Source organism: Pelodiscus sinensis, chromosome 11 (assembly GCF_049634645.1).
Source record: "Pelodiscus sinensis isolate JC-2024 chromosome 11, ASM4963464v1, whole genome shotgun sequence".
Classification (NCBI taxonomy): domain Eukaryota; kingdom Metazoa; phylum Chordata; order Testudines; family Trionychidae; genus Pelodiscus; species Pelodiscus sinensis.
The window spans coordinates 39,825,617-39,852,775 of NC_134721.1; the positions used below are offsets into that span (position 1 = coordinate 39,825,617).

Consider the following 27,159-nt stretch of genomic DNA (forward strand, 5'->3'; position numbering starts at 1 on the left):
CACTGACTTTTTAAAAGAAACTTTTTTTTTTTTAAAAGGTATCTAAGCTAAATGTCGCTCAGCAAGCTATTTCAGTAGCCTGAATTCCTCTGCTGCCTTACCACACTCCACAGTGGGATGGTTATTGAGCTCAAAGAGGTAAATGCTGGACATTCAACTTTGAGAACCAAAAATCCTGTGTTGGACAAGAGCACTGTCTTATGTATTGTCCCAGACTTGGGGGAGTAGATTGTGGGGCTCATCCACAGGCACTGGCTTCCAGCGGCTGCTCAGTTCTGGCTCAGCCCCAGCTCTACCCCCAGTTCACCCTTTCCTCAAGCTCCTACCTTGCCTTTCCTTTCTCGCCCCCTTTCCCAAGCTTGTCTTGGCTAGGGTTGCGAGTTTTGGTTGGATGTGTTCCTGGAGGTTTCATTGCATGACATAATATTAGATTAAAGATTAATCTGTAATTCCAGAAAAGCCCAGGAAAATTGTGGAGGGTAGGCAACATTGCCCTGCACTTTCCCCTTCCCAGCGCCTCCTGCACACAGCTCTTCTGCGGTGCGCAGGCGAGGTTGATTGGGGCTTAGGGATGCGGGGAGCTTGGCTGGCAGTGGGTGCTAAGCACCTGTTGATTCCAGTTGCAGTAAGCAGGGACAATTGGCTTGTGTTGGGGTAAAAACTCCACAGACTGTCTTAGGTAACTGATCTGTAAATTTAGATATTTGTTTTCTAAAAAATTAAATTGTAAAACGAGCTAGATGCTCAGGAAGGTGCACTCCCCTCTGTATACACTCTAGTATAAACCTTGTACTTTGCACGGTTCAACTGCTGTCTCTAACTCCTGCCTTAGCTGGTCAGTGAGGGTTGTCCGGCTTGTGGCTGCTAGGGGTTTACAGTCATAGGCCTGTAGTGTAGTCCTCTCTGCCGCTGCTGCAAAACACATCTTGCATTTAATCTTTAGCTTTAGGGTGAACACCTTGTTATGTGGTAATCATGAAGGCAATTTCATCACAGCTGAATCAGTTTAAAATACCGGTCCTGTAATCGAGTTGAGCGTCCTCACCCCATTTTCATGGAATCACCAGGGCTGGTGTTTAGACTTGCTGGGGCCTGATGCCAAAGCCTAAACTCCACCACCTGGAGCAAAAGCTGAAACCCAACAGCTTCCGTCCTTAATGGTGGAGCTCAGGTTATAGCCCCCCCCCTCCAATCTGCAGCGCACATATTTTGGGCTTTGCCCTCTCCTCGCACCTGGGGTGTGGGACTTGGGTTAGCTTATGCTTTGGTCCCACCTCCTGAAGTCATGTAGTGATTTTTGTTGTGAGAATGGGGTTGTAGTGAAATGACATTTGAGAACCCCTAGAGAAGATAGATAATGCATTGTCTATTTGTCACAGGTTAACGTAGATGATCTTTTGTGTAATAAATGTCTGGCCTTGTATGCTTTTCACCCTGAGGTTTCTTAATATCATTGAAAAATAGCAGAATGTACCCAGTATAGTAAGATTTTAAAGCCTTTGATGTAGGTATTAAAGTTATTAGATTATCAAAAATCCAGAGGCTAGGTGGGTGGCATCTTCTCACGTAGAGTCTAAGAACATTGAGACAAGTAGCCGGAGGATCCCATAATGAGAATTATTTAAAGATACCTTCTCTAATTCTTTCTGATCAAATCAAATCCAAGTAGCCCAAGGTTGCTGAGTGCTCATATTCAATTGAATTTCAGTGAAATTTCATTAGGCTTCTTTGGATAATCCCAAATTGTGTATCACAGTTGGAGCACAAGGTGTGAAACTAAATTGGGTTGCTTCAGTGAGATTTATGTCTTAAGTAAATACTAATCATAAGGAAAAGGGAGAAGTAAAATATAATCGTTTTTTTTCTTTTAGAAAATTTCATGTATTGCTGATCTTGCTAAACTATTTTTGGTAGTTCTGCATTTTAAAGGGCTTGGACATGAAGAAGCGGCCTGTTTCTAACCGTTCTTTTCCCTCATCAGAATATTCTTCTTTTTGGTTCTTAAATGTTTCATGGTGGCATCATGACTAGTTTGTGTGGAAAGTGTCTTGATGCCATGCAGTTGGTTACTAAAGTTTTCATCGACCATACTAGATAATTTATTGCAATGACTGTTCAAATTCAGCTGTATGTTTTGCCAAGGATTAAACTACTATTAATTTCATAGTTTGTATCCCTTTTCAGTGCACATTTTTATGCTGTTGTCAGGACAATCTGAACATCAGCTCAGTAATTAATTTCTCCTAATTCTTTGTCTTCTGGAAATGAAGACTGGCAAGTACAGATTCTTCAGGAATGGTCTTTGTCAGTAGTTCCTCATACAGAATGTTCAATCCAGGTTAGTTTAAACAATATTCTCAAGCAAAGAAAACCATAAACACAAAAGAAGTTAAACATTTGTTACTGTACTTGGATCTCTATTTTATGAACTTAATAATGGTACAATTCCATTATCTTGTTTGCAAAGTTACTGCTTACTTTGATCACCTGTGCCGTGATGCTGCTGCTGGCATAGACCTTTGTCCAGACACAAGACAGTTCACCTTTGATTAGTGATACATTTTATTCAATACATGTGCAATAAATGCATTGTACTTTGTACCTCTCTCTGAGTTTTTAATACATGGTATGTTTTTCAGGATGCCTATTACTACTTTCAGTTCATGGGGGGGGATGGGGGGGGAGAAGATGGAGAGAATGTAAGGTGTATTTAGCTAAAATCTAAGATGGCTAATTCCACATATAACACTTTTCTCTTTATGTGATAATTAGTCTTTGGATATTAAATTGCAGCAAGGGAGGTTTAGGTTGGACATTAGGAAAAATTTCATGACTGTCTGGGTTGTTAAACACTGGAATATATTGCCTACGGGGGTTGTGGAATCTCCATCACTGAAGATATTGAAGAGCAGGTTAGACAGACATCTATCAGGTATGATATAGACCGTGCTTGGGCCTGCTGTGACCTCTTGAGGTCCATTCTGGTTCTGTGATTAGGTGCTATAGAAATACAGTTTCATGAAAACAATTTGTGGAAGGAAAAAACTATCTGTAAAGTGCTTACAATAATATAAATTAACTCGCATCTCTGTGAGGAAGGAAGCAACTTACCCCACTTTAAAGGTGGAGAAACTGAGGCACAGAAAGAAGTGATTTGCCCAAAGGTGTACACTACACTGTTAAATAGAACCTATATTTTCTCACACTCAGTCCTGTTCTTCAACCACAAGGCTTTTCTTTACTGAAATGAGAAGTATAACTAGCTTTGTTGTCCTGATATAAACCAGACTGATCTGTTCCTGGAGATGAATTTGTTTCCGAATTGTCATTGAATTTGATTTTTAAAGATGCCCAATTAATAGTGACTCTTTTCCACAGAATTTAATGTTGGTCAGTACCGTCGAGATTTGGTAAAAACATACAAATCCTTTGAGTTCTTCTTGCCAGACAATGAAGAGGGCTTGAAAATAAGAAAGTAAGTTGGAATATTTTTAGCTTTACAGAATGCCTGTTTAATTCTAATGGTTTGTTATAATTTTCTATTCAAAATGCTGTAAATTTTGATTTTGTATGTCCCGGAGACCTCTGTAGGGCTATGGCATCAGATAGCAAAGAAGTGAAACCTTAGAGCAAGTTCATGGATGACACTAAGCTAGGGGGAGAGGTAGATACGCTGGAGGGCAGGGAGAGGCTCAAGAGTGACCCAGACAAATTGGAGGATTGGGCCAATTGAAATCTGAGGTTTAATAAGGTCAAGTGCAATGTCTTGTACTTGGGATGAAAGAATCTCAAGCACGGTTACAGGCTGAGAACCAATTGGTTAAGCAGCCGTTCTGCCGAAAAAGACCTGGGGATTATAGTGGATGAGAAGCTGGATATGAGTCAACAATGTGCTCTTGTAGCCAAGTAGGCTAATGGTATGTTAGGGTGCATTAGGAGGAACATTGCCAGCAGATCTAGGTAAGTGATTATTCCCCTTTTATTTCCCCCACTATAGAAGGGACGTGGACGCATTGGAGAGGATCCAGTGGAGGGCAACAAAAATGATTAGGGGGCTGGAGCACATGATTTTTGAGGAGAGGCTGAGGGATTTGGGCTTAGTCAGTCTGCAGAAGAGAAGAGTGAGGGGGGGATCTAATAGCAGCCTTCAGCCACATGAAGGGAGAGGGGGTTTCCAAAGAGGGTGGAGAGAAGCTGTTTTTAGTGGTGAGAAATGAGGATTATTTGATGAATTTGTAATAGCTTGATAGCCCTAATTTTGAATATGTTCCAATTAGTGGTTCAGGTGAGTTGGAGCTGCTCTGTCTCCGTCTGACAGTTTGAGAACTGCTTTGTACTTTGTGTGTGCAGTAAAAATCTACTGGTGAATTGCACCGATTAGCTTTCTGTTTGTTGTGCTTGGGAATTAGGCATAGGGAGTGAAGCACCAGCGGTGAATACTGTGGGCAAAGAAAGCAGATGGAATGCCTCCAAACTGCGAGGAGGGAAGGCTGCTGCTCATGCTGAGAGAACCACTGGTATGGAGTGCAGGGAGGGTTTCTGTATCGCAGAAGCAGAGATGAGGGAGGCAGGTGGGCAGCATGAGAAGAGCGAACCAAAGTCTCTCTCTGAAATGTGTATCTTTCTTTTCTTATCACTGAAACCTTCAGTTCATAATTTTGTATTTCTCTTGCAATGAGCAATATTCTAATACCAGGAACAGGGCAGTTTGCAGAAGAACCTGCTGTATGGTCGTGGCATGAGATAGACGGTGCATTTCATTGATCTTTTACTTATAGATCAAATTCAGGCTTTGTGTGTTTCCATGATGGTTTTAGACTATATGGCTGGAATTACAATAGTCGATAAGCTATGTGATCAGATCAGCCTTTTTGGCTGAGAGTCAGTTATTGTAGGAGTGATTGATTCATCTTAACTTCCAAACCCTATTAAGTAGCTGTGTATGTAGAAATGTATGCAAAAATAAGTTGTAATGAAAACAACATTTTTTTTTCTTTTAAGACAAGTTTTTACCCAAAGCACAGAATATAGCTTTCACTTGGTGGAATTTCATTCCAGAACTTAAAGAATAGCAATATCACTAAAACCCATTGTAGGATATTGATCCAGATGTGGTTCAAATCCAGCCTGTTTGGTAGCTATTATATGTCATTTTGGCTGGTAGCAAAAATTGTTGCTATCTGATGATCCATGTAACATATGCCATTTCCTAGTAGATTACTACTCTTTGTGAAATGGACAATTTAACAGACATTATCAACAGGATTATTTAGGCATTGAAAATATTATTTCACTTTGAGATTATTACTAGATCTGGTTAAATAATTGAATGGAAGGAAATTGGTCTGAATGTTTGTCCATTTTAAATCAAAATGGCAAGGTTTTCTTTGTTTTTTTTCAGCTCTCTAAATATTGCGTAGTTTCATTTGTAATTTAGTTTTGTACTGATGGCTTTGGTCATGCTAATTTACATTAAAATGAATACACACTGCATTTAAGACAAAATGAATCGGACATGCTGAAGACAATAGAAAAAAAACATAAGAAATCCCAGCATAGATGTCCAAAACACGTAGACTACTGAGAAATATCTTGAAGCATATATCTGCAACAGTTATTCATTTTAACTTAAGAAAATGAGGCCACAGTTCAAAACACTGAGCAGCCATGTCATCTTACTAGAAAAACAAGTTAAGAGTCAATCACCCATGGATAAGTGTTCGGGGAACGGGGGGCGGGGGCGGGAGGGGAATGGGACTGGACATTCATTTTTAGTGGCATTTTAAAAAGAGTATTTATATTATGGATCTGTGAACACTGAGCTAGGGTTGTACACTAGGCAGTAGAACATTCAGAATGTTACCTGCTGACCTGGGCAGTGTTAAAAGGCCTGCTTTTGTTTTCGTCCAACGCTGTGTGGCCGTGATCTATGGCCTTGGGTGAGTCAGTTGACCTTTCTACCTATTTCCCCACCTGTATTGTGGAGATAGTATAGAATAGATCGAATATATTGATGTATGACCAATGTTTCTGCAGCACTTCGAAAGCAAAGAGCTATGTAGTTCTAAGCGCAATTATGGATGATTAAATTAAACTAGCATATGTCTTTTTCCCTTTAAGACAGTGTGCCTTAGCAGCGCTGAATGATGTCCAACAGTACCTCAGTGAAGAAAATGGGCATGTGGCTGTAAGTTTTCTGCCTTTTTGAAGGCAAAGTTTTGGGGTGTGGTCTCTGCAAAATGATCAACCTGTACTGGTTTATACATAATCATATTCCATCCACAATCATTTCATTATGTGTGTTAAGTAGCAGTGAGAAAATGTAACTGTGAAAACATTTAACTGATGAGCCTTCATGGTACCAGAGGAAGCCGCAGGGGGAGGTAAGTGGGAATCACCTGTCTCCCACCCCTCCTCCATGCTTCTGCCTTTGATACAGAGGCAGCAGTGTGGAGGTGGGAGGCAGGCGGGAGCTGGTTCATGGGGAGTCCCATGTGTAACCATTTCAGCGGTTAAGTAAACGCATTTTAACATCCCTAGCCTTAAGTTTTCTTTGTAAATGGAAACTGGATTTATGTTGCTACTGCAGTGGTTGTCATGTGAAGGAAAACATGATATTTTTATAATTAAAACCTGAAACAGCCCTTAGAAATGTCTGGATGATGTCTAATGCTACCAGTCTGTGCTAGTGCTGAGGGAAATGCCTGTGTACCTATGGTAAGATATCCTATTGAATTGTAATATAGATGCATCCAGAGCCATTTGGTATCCTACTCCAATGTTTAAATCAACGTTTAAAATGTTTTTAAAATTCTCCTAAAGAAGTGTCTTTATACTAGTGTTGTTGAATCTCTAAAAATGTCTGGGAGAAGTAGTAGAACAAAATTATGTTTAACCTGCTGAACATTTTCTTCCCTGGTGAAAATAAAATCCAGTGGGGCACAATGAATGGGTTGACAAATGTGCAACGCTGGTGGCAGTACATCAGTGTTTTAAATTTTGCTGGCATTTTTGCTGCAAACTCCCATTGCAATGCCATATAACTGTTAATGAAAAACTACTTTCAAATGTGCGCGCACACACACACACATGCCGTTTCTTTCTGCTAAGTTTATAACTTAATTGGCTTATTTTTTGAGATTTGCATCTTCAGTGCAAAATTTGGCTGTTAGAATCTCTGCTCATCTAGTGTCAAGATTGAAAACAGCTGTTCATCAAATGTCATTTTAATTCTGTTTCCTCTGGAGGGTTAAGTTTTTTGCACAACTTGAACTCTGTTTTTGAGAATCTGTTGACATGTGAAGCTGTTACTCAGCATTCAGTGAGTTAGTCAAACTAGCATTTTGTTGTAAGGTTAAGCCATACTGTCAGACTCAAAAGAACATTTTATATCTTATGTACTATTTAAATGTCAGCTTATGAAGAAATGAATGCCTGTTTCACTATTAGGAAAACCTACAATTCTTGGGTATGATTTATAAGTTATGTAGCACTCTTGCTATCTGTTTAGATCATTACACCTTACTGTACATTTTAATGTTTTGACTAATATAGTGCTTGTTTATATACAATAAGGTGTATAGTTACCTGCCAAAGAAGTTTTTCTATTAGAATATATAAGGATCTCGGTGTAAAATATGCATTTATTTCAAAACTCAATCTGTCTGTGAGCTCATAGTAGTGCAGATATCTCTTTATTTCTTAGTGTTTAGACACCTAAGACAGATCAGTAAAATAAAACATTAGAGCTAAATTTTTTCCTATTATTTGGAGTATTGAAAAATAAAGACATGTTATTTAAAGGATTCTTTTTATTTTTATGCTCAATTTTAAAAATAAAAATACATTGCAAAATGCAGCTCATTTCATAGATATTTTAACTAACACGAAAGTTTGCATAATAGAATTTGTGGCTGAAAATATTTGCATCTAGTCCCATTTTGCAATATGCCCCAGATATGTGCAGTTATTGCCCAACAGTGTTCACTTTGTACATTCTGCTTATGAATAGGAATATTATGAATGACTTCTAAAGTCACTATAAATGAAGTATAATTCTTGCCATTTATTATAGTCAGACTCTCTCATTAGCTCATGCTTCTCCATTTTTATGTGGATAATCACATACTATTATGGAGGCTTTCCCATTTTATCTAGTTTCTGAAAGCTTTTGACAGCTGAAAAACTTCTATAGAGAAATCCAATAAGTTTATCTCTTTTGTACTGGTCTGACGAGTTTGACTATATGCAGCTATTTAAATGTCTGGGAGGTACATGGCGTAATAACAAAAGAGCAAAACAGGATCTCATGAGATCATGCTCATCATGTTTGTTCTTGAAGTGAATACTATTGAGACTTTTATTTTCTAAAAGTTTGGTGTGTTAAATTAGGTGAGTTTGAAAATTCTAGCTTTAATAATCAGGAGTACTGAACTAGTTTGTCTTTCTCTGTGGGGCATTTACTTTTTGAAAATGGAGACCACTGTAAAAATGAAACTTGATATTTTCATTGATGCATACTGCTAGGACAAGTGAAAATGCTTCAGAAAAGTAGGCTCTGAACCCAATATTAATTTATTTGTTCAGAATTCTTATGGTCATTTTTGCCATTGCTTCTGCAAATGGTTCATTCCTAGGAGTTTATGAGATTTTGTTTGTTGTTTTTTAGGTTAAAGGACATGGAAACTTTTATTGATAGTTTGATACTTTTGTCAGTATAGTATGTGGCAATATTTTAACGCTATTCTGATATGTTTTTCTCTGTCATTTGTCTTAGGTTTTTGATGCTACTAACACAACACGAGAACGCAGAGAAACAATCTTCAGATTTGGTGAGGACAATGGCTACAAGGTGAGTCAATAACTAAGATGTTTGGAATATGACTCTGGATTTGTTCGTTTTGACTTATGCTCTAGTCACTTTCTGATCAGAATTGTGCTCACACCGGCTAAGTTTTTAAATGGTGTTAGCCAATTGAGATCTAGCACATTTTTCCTGACAAGTTTAGAAAGGTGAGGGTTTTTTCCCTGAGACTCATGCTGTTTGCACCCTATTGAAATTAATCAGTAGGCCTCTTTTATGTTATGGCTCCTGTAGACTGTTGCTTGCCATGCTATTCAGGTAGCAATAACTGTATCAAACATGGTTGTCATTAGTCTAGTTCTGATTCTGATCAAGGTTCTATCACTGTCTTCCTTAGTAACTTTGATACATGGAGAGAGAATTTCTGTCTTGGTTAGAGTTTTGTACAGATAAGAAGTTTTATATTTGAGCATAGGAATTTTTGGCATTCGGCATGTACCAAAGATGGGTACATGAACTGATGGAATCTGTGTTTGTGTCAATTACTGGAGCAGTTTTAATGTCTCTTCTTTCTTCCCTCTTACTTCACATGTGATTTCCTGTTTGGATTATAGACATTCTTTGTTGAATCAGTATGCGTAGATCCGGAGGTCATTGCTGCAAACATCGTGGTGAGTTATAGGAAGGTTTTCTTAAATTGAAGATAGGAGTTATTGTTGCTTCTCTAAAATCAGCCATATTATGAAGATGGCTTTTTCTTACCTTTCATTTAGTCTCATTTTCTCTCTCCTTTCGCATTAGTCTTGCTGAAGCACAGAGCAAGAATGTCTTTTCATGGCAGTAATATAAAACTGCGCCCTTTCATTTTAAGAGGAAACATTATTAGCAGTTGGGTCATGCTTTGTATTGGTTCTGTTTTTTCTTTAATCTGCCTTTAACCAGGCTGTGCTTTGAATGGCTTATTTTACCAGGACTCCTAAAATAAAAGAAACCTCAGCTCATTTTCCATTGGATTTGTTTTCCAACCCATCTATCAAATAAATATGGACTTTAGTTTTTGATTAAAAGCAGCCATCTACTGCTACACACATCTTCAATGTTCAGAAATTTAAATTTGGTTCAAATTTCTTTAAACTTTAAAATGGGAAAGAAAATGCATGTGCTTTTTTATCTTTATTTTAAATAGCAAGTGAAACTTGGCAGTCCAGATTATGTTGATTGTAGTAATGATGAAGCTACAGAAGACTTCATGAAAAGAATAGAGTGCTACAAGAACACATACGAGATGCTAGATGAAACTCTTGACAAGTAAGTGGCAGCATAATACTGTGGTCATAGCCACTTTATTTTATGACATGGCATTAGGGAATGTGTACTCAGTCTGCTTCTCAAGGAAACATCACTTTTTTTTACTTTCTCAATTTGTTGGCAATTTAGAGAAACTTTCTAATGCTCTAGCAGCTTGCCTACATGCGGAAGTGACTATCATAACTATTCCACCATAGCTGTCCCTGAGTGGACTCTCTCTCTTGAAACAAAAGTGCTTTAATTACTTGACTCGCAATTTGCTAGAATCAGAATAAAGTTACTTTTATTTCAGAATACTGCCCACGTGGAAGACGTACAGGCAGTCCCCGAGTTACGTGGATCCGACTTATGTCGGATCCCTACATGTGAACGGGGCTTTTCTCGCCGCGGAGGACGGGGGCGGCGGGACCGCCCAGATGCACCGCAGTCCCGCCGCACGCGTCCTCTGCGGCGAGAAAAGCCGCTCCGCATCTCCCTGGTCTGCTGGGGGGGCCACCCCAGCAGACCAGGGAGATGCGGAGCAAAGCCGCGGAGGACACGGGCGGCGGGACCGCCCGCGTCCTCCGCGGCGAGAAAAGGGACCTACCCAGCAGCGCCCAAGCTACTCTGTCCCAGGCGTCCAGATTCAGCTGCTGATTCCAGGAAGCCCGGAGCAAAGCAGCTCTGCCCCGGGCTTCCTGAAATCAGCCGCTGATCAGTTTCAGCAGCGGCTGACTTGGGAACACCTGGGAGAGAGAAGCTGGGGTGCTGCCGGGTTGGTCCCTGCAGCCCTGAGGTGTGGCGCTGCGGGGACCTACCCGGCAGCGCCCTAGCTGCTCTGTCCCAGGCGTCTAGATTCAGCCGCTGTTGAAACTGACCAGCGGCTGATTCCAGGAAGCCTGGGGCAGAGCAGCTCTGCCTCGGGCTTCCTGTAGTCAGCTGCTGGTCAGTTTCAGCAGCGGCTGAATCTGGACGCCAGTTCCTACTTACATACAAATTCAACTTAAGAACAAACCTACAGTCCCTATCTTGTACGTAACCCGGGGACTGCCTGTATTCCTGAATAGCTGATTCAAGGGTAGCTATAGAAGAATTGCTATTCTGGAATATTTTTATTAGTCAGTTTCCTGTGGGCCCACAAGGCTTAAGGGATTTAAGGACACAAGTCACATTGACTCTTAAATCTCATGCTTCAGCCTCAGTAAATTTGACTTCCAAACTAGGGATGTAAAGGAGTAGTTGACTATATAATTAACCAATAAGCCTAGGCTTATTGGTTAATCTAGTCGAATACTCGCATCCTCCCGCCCCCGCCTCTGTATCAGAGGCAGCAAGGAGCAGGGGGAGCTGGCTTAAAAGCCGCACCAGTTCTGTGGTGCCGCATGCCCCCTCCCCTGTAATACTGCCCCTATCCGAGGCAGCATCATGGGGGCGGGGTATGGGAGGCTGCCGCAAAGCAGCCTCTGCCCATGGTGAACCCAGGCGGACCCAGGCTCACCATGGGCAGAGGCTGTTGCACATCTGTAGTGAGCAGAGTGGCGTGTCGGGGCTCCCCAGGGGTGGGGCTGGAACGCACTTAGAGATTAAGGTAGGGTCTGGAAACCATGGGAAGAACTCTTCCTTTGTCATCCAAGCACCAACATTCAATGTTGTCTTCCTAGGCTTTGGTGCTGTACTCCTCCCCTAGATAAATTTCTCATTGTTTGTTTTGTGGCTCTTGCTGTGCTGAAAAATACATTTTAGTGTAATTGACCATGAGCGGCAACAAGCTGTTTGTCAGAGCCATCAGTGCATGTCGATTCTTTAAGAGCCGTGACATTTGTGCTTGTGCAGATCAGTAATGATTAACATTAGCGATGCTTGCAGAGATTAAGTGATGGTGTCTGTCTTGTTTTTTTTATCATGTGCTTTCTCAATTCAAAGTGCAAAACACAGCAAGGCTCATTTTAGGCTTAGCAGTCCCAACACACTTTTTTGCCAAGTTGAATATTGCTCAAAATTGTTAGCTTAGTTGTATAAGCTGGTGGTGATGGGAGTGGGGAGGAAAAGAACTAGACAAAACAAGTCAGATTTGCACCTTACCCTATGTCGGTGGGTAGAACAAAGGTTGGCCAAAGACAGCTTCACAATGTGGCTGGGATTGCTAACTTTTTTGATCACCATTGCCTTTTTAGAAGGGGTCAAGTGAGGCATGTGGATTTGACCGTGGCTCCAATCCCTTTTTGTATTGAACATCTGTTAGCTTTGGGAAGCAGCAGCTGCGATTTGCAGAATGATGTCAGCAAATCAGAATTTCTCCTAGGACTGCTCCTGAATCTGCTTTTCAGTAACAGGCTGTGCCTTTGAGGCATGATTTAGCTGGAGAAGAGTGCACAAGTGAAGTGGAACCATGAGAGAGGGGAGAGTTTTGTGTGTGAGGAGAAAATAAATTTGTTAGCATGAGTTCCTTGCACCTCTGCTCACAATACTCTGCTACCAGGCATCAAGGCTGAGATTCTGTAGTGAAGTTTAGTATAAATCTTCAGCTATATGATACATATATTCATATATATGAAGATTTATCCAATTTCTGGTAATTTTGGAAGTGGCCTTTTTGTTTTTTGAATGGTGATGTTTATTGGGGGTGTATGGTGCAGATTAGAGGAGAGAGGAAACCAAACGCTAACTTATGAATCTCATTTGTTTGCCATAAAAGGGATCTTTCCTATATTAAAATCATGGATGTTGGAAGGAGTTACCTTGTGAATAGAGTAATGGACCATATCCAAAGCCGGATCGTCTACTACCTCATGAATATCCACGTAACTCCTCGCTCTATCTACCTCTGTCGACATGGAGAAAGTGAACTGAATCTGAAAGGGCGAATAGGAGGCGATACTGGACTATCCTTTAGGGGGAAAGAGGTAAGATAATTTTTATTAAGTGGCTTCAAACAATTCATTGCCTTGTGTGCATGGGTGTTGACGTTGTTCGTGGAGGATTGGTGCATCTCTGATGGTTAGCCAGTATGGTCAGGGATGCAACAGATCCAGATGTCCTTAAACCTCCGACTTCCAGAACCTGGGATTGAATGACCGGGGGATGCATCACTTAAAACTGCCCTGTTCTGCTCATTCCCTCTAAAAGCATTTGTCACTGGCCACTGTCAGACAGGATATTGGGTTAGATGAGCCCTGAGTCTGATCCAGTCTGGGTGTTATGTTGTTGACTATCTCTTACTGTTTCCTTTCTTTCTTCTATCCTTTCCTTATAACACATATAAATAGCCCTTTTTCCTGGACTGTAATTTCATGCAAATGGGTAAGAGGTTTGGGTGGGCAAGCTGGGTTGTAGTTTGATGCTAGCTTTTTATATACGACTTCTCTTTCCATTCTTCACTTTGTTTAACTTGAGCTCAAAGCACTTATTTTAAGTTGGGTTTTGGTTTTTAAAACCGGTAGGACTCCTTAGTTAATGGGTGCCTGTGAACCTTGTATTAAGGTGAAGATGGAAGAAGAAGCTATTTTGGGGCTGGCATGGGGTACTAAAGAGGATTGTTTTCATCTTTGTATAATTTTTTTTCTTTTTCTGAACAGGAATTGTCATATTCTTAGGGAAAGTCTAAAGAGCCTTTTTAAAGTAACGTAATGAATTTGTAGTGAGGGGCAAGAAGCTTTTGGGTTCCAACTCAAGCACAGAATATCAGCACTGGTGGTCCCTCACCCAGCCTCTAATGTGTTTTTCAGTTTGCCAAGTATTTGGCGCAGTTCATTAATGAGCAAAACATCAAGGATCTGAAAGTTTGGACCAGTCAGATGAAAAGGACAATTCAGACTGCGGAGGCTTTGGGTGTGCCTTATGAACAGTGGAAGGTTTTGAATGAAATAGATGCGGTAAGTGCTCCTGGGTTTCTTTTTTTGTAACTGTTTGAGAAAGTGATTCTGTTTTGGGTGAAGGATGGGGAGTACTTTATTGTGCAATAGTAGGCCTTGTGTGGATTAGAAAATATCTACACTACGCAACTTTTATGACAAAGGTGTGTCAACACAGCCCTGGTGCTAAAGGACAGCATGTGTGAATGCTATTTGTTGGTTGCTGACAAAATACTTCTGCTTCCAAGGAGTGGCTTTTGCTTTGTTGGCAGAAGAGTGCTTCTGCCAATGAAGTAGTGTTCACACTTGCTTTGGCGCTTTATGGGGTGGAAGAGGGTAAAGCACCCATGAACAACAAAAGTTTTGTCAATCAGGTGCAAGTGCAGACATAGCCAATTAACATTATGGTTCTGTGGATTGGAAGGTTATGGCTTTTCCTCATTAGTGGTTTTAAATGTTTTGAAAGGTGCCCTAATGAATTTAGACCTGGTCTGTCTTCCTCATTTAAATAATATGCAACTACAGAGTTGCACATTTCATATCTTCTGTAGGCGGAGCAAGGACACTTTATTCCCCACCCTCACAAGCTCCCTCTCAGTTGATAGGGACTCTGCAGTGTTCTCTCCTCTCTCCCACCCCACTCAAACTCCTCTTCCTCCTCACCACTTTTAAAATCCCCTCTCCCCCTTTCAGGGAGATAAGTCATTTAGGGTGTCTGCATTTTGAACTGTGCAGAGCTAAGAGGTGAGGAAGAGATGAAGATGTTAATGGCTGTTCTTTGATATGTAGACAGTTGCAGTCTTTTTGAAGCTAGAAACTCTTGCATGTTCCCTCATTTCACACTTCTGATTTTCTGACTTTCCACAAATCAATAGCTTTCTGCTCATTGATATCTAGAATGTTCCCTGAATTTTTGCAGTGAATCATATGCAACATTCAAAGGTTATTTCATTATAGGCAAGCAAAGAAATGCTCCTCAGTTGTGTGTTGGATCTGGCTAATTAAAAGGATGCCCATTAGAATTCTAGGTCCAAAGTTTCAGGAGTGCTCTTAGGAGAGAGAATAATTGTTAATATTTGAGACTTCTCGCTTATTTACCTTTTGTAAGGCATATTATAAGTTTTGAATCTGCTTTGGAGACTACAGGTAGGGTCCTTGAAACTGATAGTTTTCCTGGGTGTCTGTCAACTGTATGCTGGTATGGTATTATCTGGTATGGTATTATGGTCACCATTGTGATGACAGCTAGGGGTGTGATAGTGTAGATGGTTAACTCATCAGTTAACCTTCGTGGTTACATGCAGCTTTCCCTCCCCTGCTTTGCCATATCTATATCCGAGGCAGCAGGGTGGGGGACAGGCAGGACCTGGTGTACTTGGGGAGCCAGTGTTCCTGCCCACCCCCATGCTTCTGCTTCCGTATCAGAGGCAACAGTGGGGTGGGAAGGGTGGCTGCTCCACAGGAGCTGGTGCAAAAACGGCTCTCCACAACACAGGGAGCCGCCTCAACCCTGTGTGTAAACATATAACCACTGAGATTTTCAGCAGGTACATGTTTACCTGAGTAAACACGTTTTAACATCCCTAATCTCTAGAAAAAAGGGATTTTATATGTAAAATGTTTCTCTACATTAGTATGACTGACATTGTTGAAGTCTGTGTGAATGACTAGGTCACCCATAGGTTTAATAAATTACATAGATGCTTCAAGTCTGCCACTGTGGATATGGGAGATAAAGATCTACTGTTGTGCCCATGGGTCTGAGGGCTTCCTCACGTCTTCTGTGCCTTTTGTTTTTATTACCCTTAGGGAGTCTGTGAAGAAATGACATATGAAGAAATTCAGGAAAACTTTCCTCTTGAATTTGCTTTGAGAGACCAAGACAAATACAGATACAGATACCCCAAGGGGGAGGTACGTGTCTTTCTTTTTATTGAGAAGTTAAGGAAGCATCATGTTTTCTTAGGTATAGGTGCCAGCTTCATCCAGGCCCAGAGGAGGGAGGGTGCTCAACCGCCTTCTCTGCGCAATTCCACCCCCCTCCAACCCCTCTCCAAGCTTCCACTCCCACGCCTACCCCGCCTCTTGCCTACCCCCTCCTGAGCGGGCTTTATCCCCGCTGCTCCTCCTTCCTCCCTGAGCCTGCTGCACACAGGGAAATAGTTGATTGCAGCAGGTGCTTGGGAGGAATGGTGGAGGAGTTAATCCACTGGGCTCCTGGGAGGATTGGCGGGGCATGTGTGGGGAGTGGGGGGAGGGGGAGTAGAGGGGTGCTATGCACTTGCTATTTTTTTCCATCAGTGCTCCAGGCCCGGAGCACCTTGGAGTCTGTGCTTACAATGCTAGATATCTTGAAGAAAATTAAGCAATATGTTGTTGTCCTTTTCACACAGAAGGACTACAGGAGCTTGTCTATCTTATTTATCCAAAACATTTTAGCTGAATATTATACCCTTTGTGTACGTTTATGGGGTTTTTGGCTTTTAAATAAATGCCATATTTGGAAATATGCCTGGAAGGATTTTCTTGTTACCATGGATTTTATATTGATAGTCTGGTTGTTTCACAAGGTGATTGAGCAGGTTTTATTATTATTAGACATGCAGGTGTGTGCGTATCAACAGTGCCATTTATAATTGTCCTTTTTGTGTGTGATAAATGTCACCTATAACATGCATTTTTGGTTCAGTGCTGTGCAGTACTGTAGATGTATTGGCTTCCCTTGTAAGCTAGCAAAAGTTGTCCTGCATTTCAGAAACAAGTGAACCTGCTTGCAGCTTTACGAGGAGACTAATATCAAGTCATTAAACTGAGTCAATTAATGTATAGTCACATGGTCTGTCTTTGTAGGAATCATAGTGGCAGTGAATTGAGCTAATTAGAACACCTGTTTTGATGTTTGTGCAGCGGCCTCCATTGGCACATAAACAGACCTTTAATTCTCTCTGCCATCAATAGCGTAGTCCAGAATAGGTGAGTGATAAAATGTTTTCATGTAGTGATGACATGATCACTAAACTGAAACGTGTTGAATGTATTCAAACAAGAATTGTTGGTTTTTTACATCAGTGCTAGCTCCAAACGATTAACACGCATTTCAGACTATTCCATTGCTTGTAGTGATTTTTGTTAATTTCTGAAAATAAATATATTTGTTGGTGATGACAGCAAAGCTGAGTCATTCAGTGTTACCAGGCTGAGATATATTCAGTATTAGTGTTGTCAAAATCAAAATAAATTAAGCTTTGGACCATTCGTGCCATTTATATTTTGGCTTTAACATACATGCAAGAACTATTTAAGGTTGCTTGAAAAAGTGGCAGGTACAAAGTGGGCAGTGGCAATGGAAGTTTCCTTTTCGTATCTTGTCAGTATCCTTGAAAGTCAGCTGGAGAGACTTTTTGGAGTTGACAAGGTAGCCTCTGTGAAAAAGGTATCTAGAGTTTGTTAGAGAATGTTACCTTCTCTGTAGTGTTTTCAAACCAATAAGCAGAATTAGGGCTATTAAGCTGAGAAATTACTTAAAGGGTTTTTTAGAAATTATTATAAAATCCTATTCAACTTCATACACATTTTTTGTGCAGTACCCAGGCTCTTATCTCTGTAGAGTGGAAGTTATTGCAGTAATAAAGTACATTTACTATTTTATTGTTATTGTGTGTAATATGGATAGTGGATAAACAGATGGACATTACATGAGGACTAGTTTTAGTAACTTCCGTGCTGAAAGCTATATGTTTTTGTTTAAATAATAATTTAGACATGGTACTCTTCAACAACAACAACAACAACAACAAAAAATGTTTAGAATCTGACCTTGATATAAAAGTCAGTATAGAGCAGCTATCTAAATGTGAGCCCACTCATGATCTTCTTGCTGCAGTTAAATAGTTGTGCATAAGATGACCCAAACAGGAAGGGTTATGGATTAATTGACAAACGTTAGGTCTATACTAGAGACATGCACAGTTTTACTGTTGCAGCTGTGTCACTATAAGATCTCCCAGGTGGATGCTCTGTGCCGAGGAGAGAGAGTTTTCCCGTTGGCATAATTAAAACATCCCCCCCACAAGCAGCGTTTATGTTGGTCCTTCTGTAGGAGAAGCTTATGTTGGGCAGAGGTGTATTTTCTTTCACACCCCAATTGACAATAGTTTTCTGGACAAAAGTGCAGTATAGAAACTGCCTAAAATGGGACAATGAGTTAAGGTTTTTATTTTTTATTTTAATCAAGCAGGCATAATCCAGAAACTTGGAAAATAACAAAAACAAAAAATATCCTTGGACAAGGAATAAAGTATGAATAAGTGATATCAGAGCATAGAAGTTCACGAAAATAAAGGAATGGCAGGCTAAATATTAATAGTATAATTGTGAGAGGGCTAAAGGATAATTGAGATAATGACTAAGGAGCAAGGCACTTCCTCTACAGAGTGTGTGTGTGTGTGTGTGTGTGGGAAGTTTATATATAATTTTTTTAGTGTGTGCTATACAAATGTATGACCTCCTTTCTAGTCAATATCGTGTCTTAATAAATTGTTTATAAGATAACTAGTATTAGTTGTTTCCTCTGAATATGTAGTCGGGGCGGATATAGGGCAGGGCGAGCGGGGTGGCCTCCCTGGGCCCCGCGCTTCAAAAAGCCCCGCTCATGCGCCGTGGCAAAGGGGGGCCCCGCAAGATTATGCTGCCCTGGGCCCCGCAAAATGGTCATCTGCCCCTGTATGTAGTAATTCCTGCCTAAGTGAGCCTCTGACTGCACTGTATGCTGTTGCTTTTCCAGTCATATGAAGATCTCGTTCAGCGACTGGAGCCAGTAATTATGGAGCTGGAAAGGCAGGAAAATGTGCTTGTTATATGTCACCAAGCAGTTATGCGCTGTCTGCTTGCCTACTTTCTGGACAAGACTGCAGGTATGTGTTCATAATCAGTATTGATGTTATGATACAGTGGGGCCACCTTAGCCTTGTAAATGGTCTTAGCAATTTATGAAGCCCCAAGCACATAGTTCACTCATCCCTTGACAAGATGTTAATATGACAGTAAATTCTAACGATAACTCGCTTGCATATCAAGGATTACTTCTCTTGGGTGAATGGAAAAGGAGATTTTTTTTTTCATGGCTGACCTTCCTATATTTCTGCATGCCTGGTTTGTCATTTATATTTAACAGTTCCTGTCTTGGAGTAAACAAATGTTATTCTGCCCAACCAAAAAACTGGTCTCTGTGTCTCTTAGGAAGAAAAGTTTTTTTTTTTTTTAAATAGTTTTAATATAAAAAACATTCCAGGTAAGTGAACTTTCTTGTCCTCAGTGTTTCATATGTATTTTTGTTTTTTAATTTCTTAGAACAACTGCCTTATCTCAAGTGCCCACTCCATAGTGTCTTAAAGCTAACCCCAGTGGCTTATGGTAAGTTAATTTTTTTTTGTAAACATGGTATTATCAATGTCATCCCTAACTTTATGTACCTTTAATAAAATAAAGTCCTTTCCAATATAACTTTCCCAATATCAATACAGTTATTTAGTCAAAACACTTTTTCATTAAATATCTTTACAAAACAAATAATTAAATTGATCTAACTGCTGAGGGCCAAAATCTTGGTGTTGATTATATCAGAAAACTGTATGATAATGGAGAGATAAAGTACCAGTTAGTGAGACAGAATACACTTTCTCTCATGTAGTCATTAATTTAGTCAAAATGATGTATCGCTAATTCCACCAGCAAAGGCCTCTTGATTGTGTGTGTGTACAGGACCAGCTCTATGGGACCCCAATTCTGGTTGCCTCCTGTGGGCGCTGTTTTTAATACCACTGCTAATGAAAAATAATCAAGTGACATTCTGAAGGTTGTGCATAAAATGGAAGTGCGGTAATTGTCAAACTTTTACTCCCAAAGAGGCTGCTGATTGTTTTTTCTGAAGCATTTATTTGTGGTACATCTTTTTTAAAACAATGGATTAGGTTTTTAATTTTTTTAATTAATTTTATTTCCTTTTTTCCTGGCTGTCTCCCCACTTTCTGCAAAACTTTTTATTAATAGTTATTATTGTTGGATTTGTTTTCTGTAAATGTGAATATTTAATTTGTTAGAAATCTACAGCATACAAAAATAAAACTTTGAATACTTACTAGAATGGTTTTCACACATCATTCATAAACTCATCACTATTTAGATTCTGAAGTGCATCTAATTCAGGTGTCTATCTTTAACATGCTTCATTGTCCTTGAATTGTTTAATTTTACACTGTGATGGTTAATCAATCTTCAGAAGGTTAACTGTAGAGGAAGACAAACATCTCATAATTTATCTGGGAATTGGTTACAAATAGCTTCTGTTCAGATCTAAATAAGATTTAGGAAATTATTGTTAAAATCTGTTGGAATGCATACCTGAAAAAAATATTTCTATAGACTTGAAATGATCTCCAGAAGTAGTCTTGCTTTTTAAACAAGCCAACAGAACTCTTCACTGTAATGACACCCGGTGTTCAAAATCATTTACAACAAGCTGGGAATTCCGGTATTTAAAAATATCTCTGAGAAGCCAGAAGATCTCCCAGTTCCAAGCTATTCTAGAGTTTCACATAGAAATTGTACTGGGATATTAAATGATTTCAAGTACTTTATAGTGTGTAGTTTGACATTGGGGCCCAAATGCCATTAACAGTATTTTAAGACATTAGATATAAAAATAGAGTTAATGAGGCCCCCTCTAACACTGATGGACTAAAACCGGGGGAGAGGAGTGTTTGTGAGGAAGGATTTTTGTATTTGTGTGATAGGTTTACACTGCAGCTACCAATTATTTAGTAATCTCATCAACTGAAACCATGACATTTGACAAAGTTGTTGTCCTCAAGAAGTTTGGCTTTAGAAGTTAAAATTTATACATATTTTAATTTTCTAATATTTCTATGAAACTCTTTAATATTGCTGTGTCACTTAGATTCATGAGACAAAAGGTGAAAAAACATGAGATATTAAATACCCATATGTGTTCCATGTGTCTGGGAGACCTGTGTCCTCTAGTCAGTTGCTATTATCTGCTGCTCTGAGCTTAACATATCTTAGTCCTTTTGTTATGCATATAACTGTTGTATTTTAGTTCCTGTAAGTATCTGCTGTGTGTCAGATTATTCCCCAAGAACCTACTTGGCAGGGTGTTCATCCTTAGTGACTGGTAGGGATGGACAGATGGGCTCTGTTTGTTATCTTAACACTCCCCTAGCAGCCCACGCTGAGACATCAGCTTCAGAGTTAACCCTCTGATGCTGTATAAACTTTTATATGAAACTTGTGCTTTTGGAGCTCCCCTTGAGGAGACAAGGCAAGGAGTTGGGGAAGTTTTTCTTCTAAGATTTTCCGTCCATGAGCAGAGTGAGTGTTGTGCACCAATATTGAGGTCATGTGCGTGACGCCCACCAGTGGTGCTGTTCCCTGAGAGACCCCAGCCCGGCCCCCATTGCTGGGACCCTGAGTCCTGCTCCCAGGCAACACCCCCATCCCTGACCTTGTGCACCGCACCACAGGCCCTGGCCCCAGCTCCTGCAGTTGCCATGCGACCTCGCCGTGGCCACAAGCTTCAGCCCTGGGAAAGGGCTAAAGCTGGGGCCAGGGCTGGGTGGTGGCGGCCTAGCTGCTTCCCCAGGTGGGGCCGCGTAGTGGGAGGCTGTCCTGTGTGCTAGGGGTGGAGCTGACCCTGGTTCTGGTCCCAGCACACAGGACAGCCGCCTGCCACGCTTCCCCGCTCTGGGGGCAGCTGGGCTTCCACCATGCAGACCTGCCCCTCTTTCCCCCTTACCACCAACAGCTTACCCTCCAGGAAGGGGAGTGCTGCTGTGTGCCTCTGCTGAGGAAGTGGGTGGGATTCAAGTTCTTTTTGCGCCTGCGCAGGCGCACACCCCAGGGGGAACCTAGGTCAGGGCCCTAAGAGACACTTTTTCAGTTAATGGCTAAGGGATAGACGGCTCAGAAGCTTGTGTGGAAATAGTTTGAGTCCAGCAGTTCCCCATTAGCTAGACAGTTTACTCAGAATAACACAGTGATCACAATACAGGACTATGTAGCACTTTAAAGACTAACAAGATGGTTTATTAGATGATGAGCTTTCGTGGGCCAGACCCACTTCCTCAGATCAAATAGTGGAAGAAAGTAGTCACAACCATATATACCAAAGGATACAATTTAAAAAAAAATGAACACATATGAAAAGGACAAATCAAATTTCAGAACAGAAGGGGGGTGGGGGTGGGCATGTGGGCAAGATTCACCAGCCAGACACCCAGAAAGTTCTCCATAGTAACTCCTATCATCCCTCCATTGACCTATTTCCCACTGATAATGAATGGTCAATTAGTTACCAAGATCATGTTACTTCATCAAACCATCCCCTTCATAAACCCATCTAGTTTAATCTTGAAGCCAGATAGATCTTTTGCCCCCACTACTTCCCTTGGAAGGCTGTTCTAGAACCTCACTCCTCTAATGGTTAGAAACCTTCATCTAATCTCAAGTCTAAACTTCCTACTAGCCAGCTTATATCCATTTGTTCTTGTGTCCACATTGGTATTAAGCTTAAATAATTCCTCTCCCTCCCTGGTATTTATCCCTCTAATATATTTAAAGAGTGCAATCATGTCCCCCCTCAGCCTTCTTTTGGTTAAGGTAAACAAGCCAAGCTCCCTGAGTCTCCTTTCATAAGACAGGTTTTCCATTCCTCGGATCATCCTAGTGGCCCTTCTTTGTACCTGTTCCAGTTTGAATTCATCCTTCTTAAACATGGGAGACCAGAACTGCACACAGTATTCCAAATGGGGTCTCACCAATGCCTTGTGTAATGGCACTAACACCTCCTTATCCCTACTGGAAATACCTTGCCTAATACATCCCAAGATCGTATTAGCCTTTTTCACGGCCATGTCACAATGGCGGCTCATAGTCATTCTATAATCAACCAGGACTCCGAGGTCCTTCTCCTCCTCCGTTACTTCCAACTGATGTGTCCCCAGCTTATAACTAAAATTCTTGTTTTAATCCCTAAATGCATAACCTTAAACTTCTCACTATTAAATTTCATCCTATTGCTATCACTCCAATTTACAAGGTCATCCAGATCTTCCTGTATGATATCCCGATCCTTTTCTGAATTGGCAATACCTCCCAACTTTGTGTCATCCGCAGATTTTATCAGGACACTTCCACTTTTGGTGCCAAGGTCAGCGATATAAAGATTAAATAAAATTGATCCCTGAGGAACTCCACTAGTAACCTTCCTCCAACCTGATCGTTCACCTTTCAATATGACCCGCTGTAGTCTCCCCTTTAACCAGTTGCTTATCCATCTCTTAACTTTCATATTAATCCCTATCTTTTCCAATTTAACCAATAATTCCCCATGTGGTACTGTATCAAATGCCTTACTAAAGTTGAGGAAGATTAGGTCCACTGCATTTCCTTTATCTAAAAAAACTGTTACTTTCTCAAAAAAGGAGATCAGGTTGGTTTGGCATGATGTACCTTTTGTAAAACCGTGTTGTAATTTGTCCCAATTGCCATTAGCCTCAATGTCTCTAACTACTTTCTCCTTCAAAATTTTTTCCAAGATCTTGCATACTACAGATGTCAAACTTAACAGGCCTATAGTTACCCAGGTCGCTTTTTTTCCCTTTCTTAAAAATAGGAACTATATTAGCAATTCTCCAGTCAAATGGTACAACCCCTGAGTTTAGAGATTTATTAAAAATTTTTGCTAATGGACTTGCAATTTCATGTGCCAGTTCCTTTAATATTCTTGGATGAAGATTATCTGGGCCCCCCGATTTACTCCCATTAAGCTGTTCAAGTTTGGCTTTTACCTCGGATATGGTAATATCTACCTCCACATCCTTAGTCCCATTTGTTATGTTACCATTATTCCTAAGGTCTTCATTAGCCACATTAAAGACTGAAGCAAAGTATTTGTTTAGATATTGGGCCATTCCTAGATTATCCTTAACCTCCACTCCATCTTTAGTAATTAGCAGTCCTACTTCTTTTTTTGTTTTTTTCCTATTTATATGGCTATAAAACCTTTTATTATTGGTTTTAATTCCCTTTGCAAGGTCAAACTCTACCTGACTTTTAGCCTTTCTCACTTTGTCCCTACATGCTCTAATCTCAATAAGGTAGCTTTCTTTACTGATCCCTCCCATTTTCCACTCCTTATATGCTTTCTGCTTTTTCTTAATCACCTCTCAGATGCTTGCTCATCCAGCGTGGTCTAACACACCTGCCTATAAATTTTTTCCTTTTTCTTGGGATACAGGCTTCTGACAGCTTCTGCAACTTTAAGTTAAAATAATTCCAGGCCTCCTCCACCTCAAGATCCATAATTTCTTTAGTCCAATCAACTTCCCTAACTAATTTCCTTAATTTATTAAAGTTAGCCCTTTGAAATCAAAAACCTAGTCTCAGCTTTATTTTTGTTTATCCTTCCATTTAATTTGAACTGAATTAGCTCATGATCACTCAAGCCAAAGTTGTCCCCTACAACTGTTTCATCTATGAGGTCCTCGCTACTCACCAAAACCAAATCTAAAATAGCATCCCCCCTTGTTGGTTCAGCTATCACATCTAGGAAAATCTGAGCCCTATTATTATTACTAGCACTTGTTCTCCAGTCTATATCTGGAAAGTTGAAATCTCCCATGATTACGCAGTTTCCATGAGTATTTACTTAATTAAAAACATTAAAGAGGTCTCTATCCATATCCAAATTGGATCCTGGTGGTCTGTAACACGCCCCAAGCACTATCCCAGGGGAGGATCTGATAGTTGTCTTTCCCAATGTGATTTTTGTCCAAACAGACTGTCTTCTCCATTCCATCACTTTTTATTTCTTTACAGTCTACCTCATCTTTGATATACAATGTGACTCCACCACCTTTACCCTTATTTCTGTCTTTCCTAAACAGCACATACCCTTCAATACCTGTACTCCAGTCATGCCTAGTATTCCACCATGTTTCTGTTATTCCTATAATATCTGGTTTCACTTCCTGGACCAATAGCTCTAGTTCCTCCATTTTGTTACCTAGGCTCCTTGCATTGGTGTACAAACATCTTAATTTTTGCTGGTTGGCCTCACTCACATTCTTTACCCAATTTGGCATGGACGTTGTACCTCCAATATGACCTATTAGACTAGTATCCACCCTACCCTTCCTCATGTACATTCTCCTACCCCCAGCTATATCCTTTCTTACTTCGTTTTCCTCCCTCTCAGTATTGAAATCCGGCTTAGAGATTACCTGGACATCTCCCAACCGTCTCTCCCAAATTCCTAGTTTAAAGCTCTCTTAATCAGTTGAGCCAGCCTCCATCCTAGAAGTCTATTTCCCTCCCTACTTAGGTGAAGTCCATCCCGAGAGAACAGTCCTCTGTCCATAAATGCCTCCCAGTGACCATACATCCCAAAGCCCTCCTTATAGCACCATTGCCTAAGCCATCTATTGATCATCATAATCCTGTCACATTTTAGTTGCCCTTCTCTAGGAACAGGCAGAATCCTACTACAGATCACCTGAGCCTCATTTCCTTGAGCGTCCTCCCCAGGCTAGCATAGTCTCCCTTAATTCGTTCCAGCAAGAATCTAGCCGTATCATTTGTTCCTACATGAAGGATGATCAATGGATTCCTTCCTGCTGCCTTAATAATCCTCTTCAACCTCAGTTCCACATTCCGTATCTTAGCACCTGGCAGACAACACACCTCTCATCAAGTGTGTTTGTAATAATGGGGACGACAAAAATTCAGAAATGTTTGCAGGCAAATTGACTCCTTACTAGTTCCGTTAATTCAGAACGTTAAATAATAATTCATTTGAACTGCAACACTGAAACGTGTTTTCTGCACCCTTCAGAAGCATTGTGAAGGCTTGTGGGAGTCAGGAGTAATGGAGAAGCTGATGGAGAAGGAAGTGATTGCTGGAAAGAAACCTGGGAATGAGCGTGGGGGGCTGTTGGGTGTGGGTGTGAGAAGTATGGAACAGTTCGGGTTTCGGGGGCAGAGATTTTTAGGGAGCCTCACCCATGCAGATCTTGGCTGACTTCTCATCTCTCCCATTGGCTCAGGTATATCTGCCCTATCCCCTTGTGCCCATGCATCTCTCTGTCGCCATTTGGCCTTCACCCTCACTCAGTCACCCCTCCTCATGCCCCATGTGGCCCTGCACCTTCTTTTAGCCACTCCCTCCCTGTAACCTGTGTGGCCCTGCATCCCTACTCAGCCATCCCCTTCCACACCCCTGTGTCCTTACACCAGGGTCCGGCAAAAATATGGCCTGAGGGCTGGATCCAGCTTGCCAAATGTTTGCCTCCAGCCTGCCATGGATTTCTGGGCCGCTAAAAGTTCTATGCCTGCTGTGTCCCTGGCTGCTCTGGTCCTGGAAGACGCAGATGCGAGATACAGGGTCTGACGGCGAGGTCTTTACCATAGGAAACTCCGACCAGTGGGACACTCAGGCAGGCAGGCTCCCTGCTTGTCATGGTGGCCCCATGCTGCTCAAAGCAGCTGGCTGCTACTGGCAGGCAGGTCTCTGGGCACCACTTGGAGACAGAGGAGGGGAAGTTGGTCTCCACATGCCTCTCCTGCCCCAGAACTATTGTCACCTATCCCATTGGCTGATTTCTGGCCAATGGGAGCTGCAGGGGTGGTGCTTGCAGTCATGGGAAGTGCACAGACGCACTGCTCCTTTCCCCCAGTATGTGCGCACAGACATGTTTGTCAGCAGCAGCCACCCACTTTGAGCAGCGTAGGGCCACCATGAGTGTCCAGCTGTGCTCATGGTTGGGAGCTGCCTATGGTAAGTGCCTCGCGGCCAGAGCCTACATCTTGCACCCCCGTCTGCCCCTTCCCCAACACCCTGCCCCAAGCCTGGGGCTTTGAACCTTTAAGCACTGGAATGGGTTACCTAGGGAAGTAGTGGAGTCTCCATCCCTAGAGGTGTTTAAGTCTCAGCTTGACAAAGCCCTGGCCGGGTTGATTTAGTTGGAATTGGTCCTGCCTAGAGCAGGGGGCTGGACTTGATGACCTTCTGAGGTCTCTTCCAGCTCTATGATTCTATGGTTCCTGTGTACGGGGATAAGTGCCAGTGGGAAAACTAGTAGGGTTCTTCTTTAGGGACTGTTTCTCATCTCTGGGTCCCTTTTATGGGTGTGTCTGCAGGATATA

At 41.3% G+C, this 27,159-nt stretch overlaps 1 protein-coding gene across 8 annotated transcripts in view; it reads left to right on the forward strand.

Moving 5' to 3' along the window:
• PFKFB4 (6-phosphofructo-2-kinase/fructose-2,6-biphosphatase 4) overlaps positions 1 to 27,159 on the forward strand; it is a 134,805-nt gene that overhangs the window by 54,785 nt on the left and 52,861 nt on the right. For all 8 annotated transcript variants that reach the window (XM_075939355.1, XM_075939362.1, XM_075939354.1 and 5 more), the window contains exons 3-12: positions 3,379 to 3,475; positions 6,121 to 6,187; positions 8,777 to 8,851; positions 9,418 to 9,474; positions 9,990 to 10,111; positions 12,786 to 12,993; positions 13,816 to 13,962; positions 15,751 to 15,855; positions 18,725 to 18,854; positions 19,291 to 19,353. In XM_075939355.1, the coding sequence (XP_075795470.1) occupies positions 3,379 to 3,475; positions 6,121 to 6,187; positions 8,777 to 8,851; positions 9,418 to 9,474; positions 9,990 to 10,111; positions 12,786 to 12,993; positions 13,816 to 13,962; positions 15,751 to 15,855; positions 18,725 to 18,854; positions 19,291 to 19,353 (1,071 nt within the window). The remainder of the gene's footprint in view (positions 1 to 3,378; positions 3,476 to 6,120; positions 6,188 to 8,776; positions 8,852 to 9,417; positions 9,475 to 9,989; positions 10,112 to 12,785; positions 12,994 to 13,815; positions 13,963 to 15,750; positions 15,856 to 18,724; positions 18,855 to 19,290; positions 19,354 to 27,159) is intronic.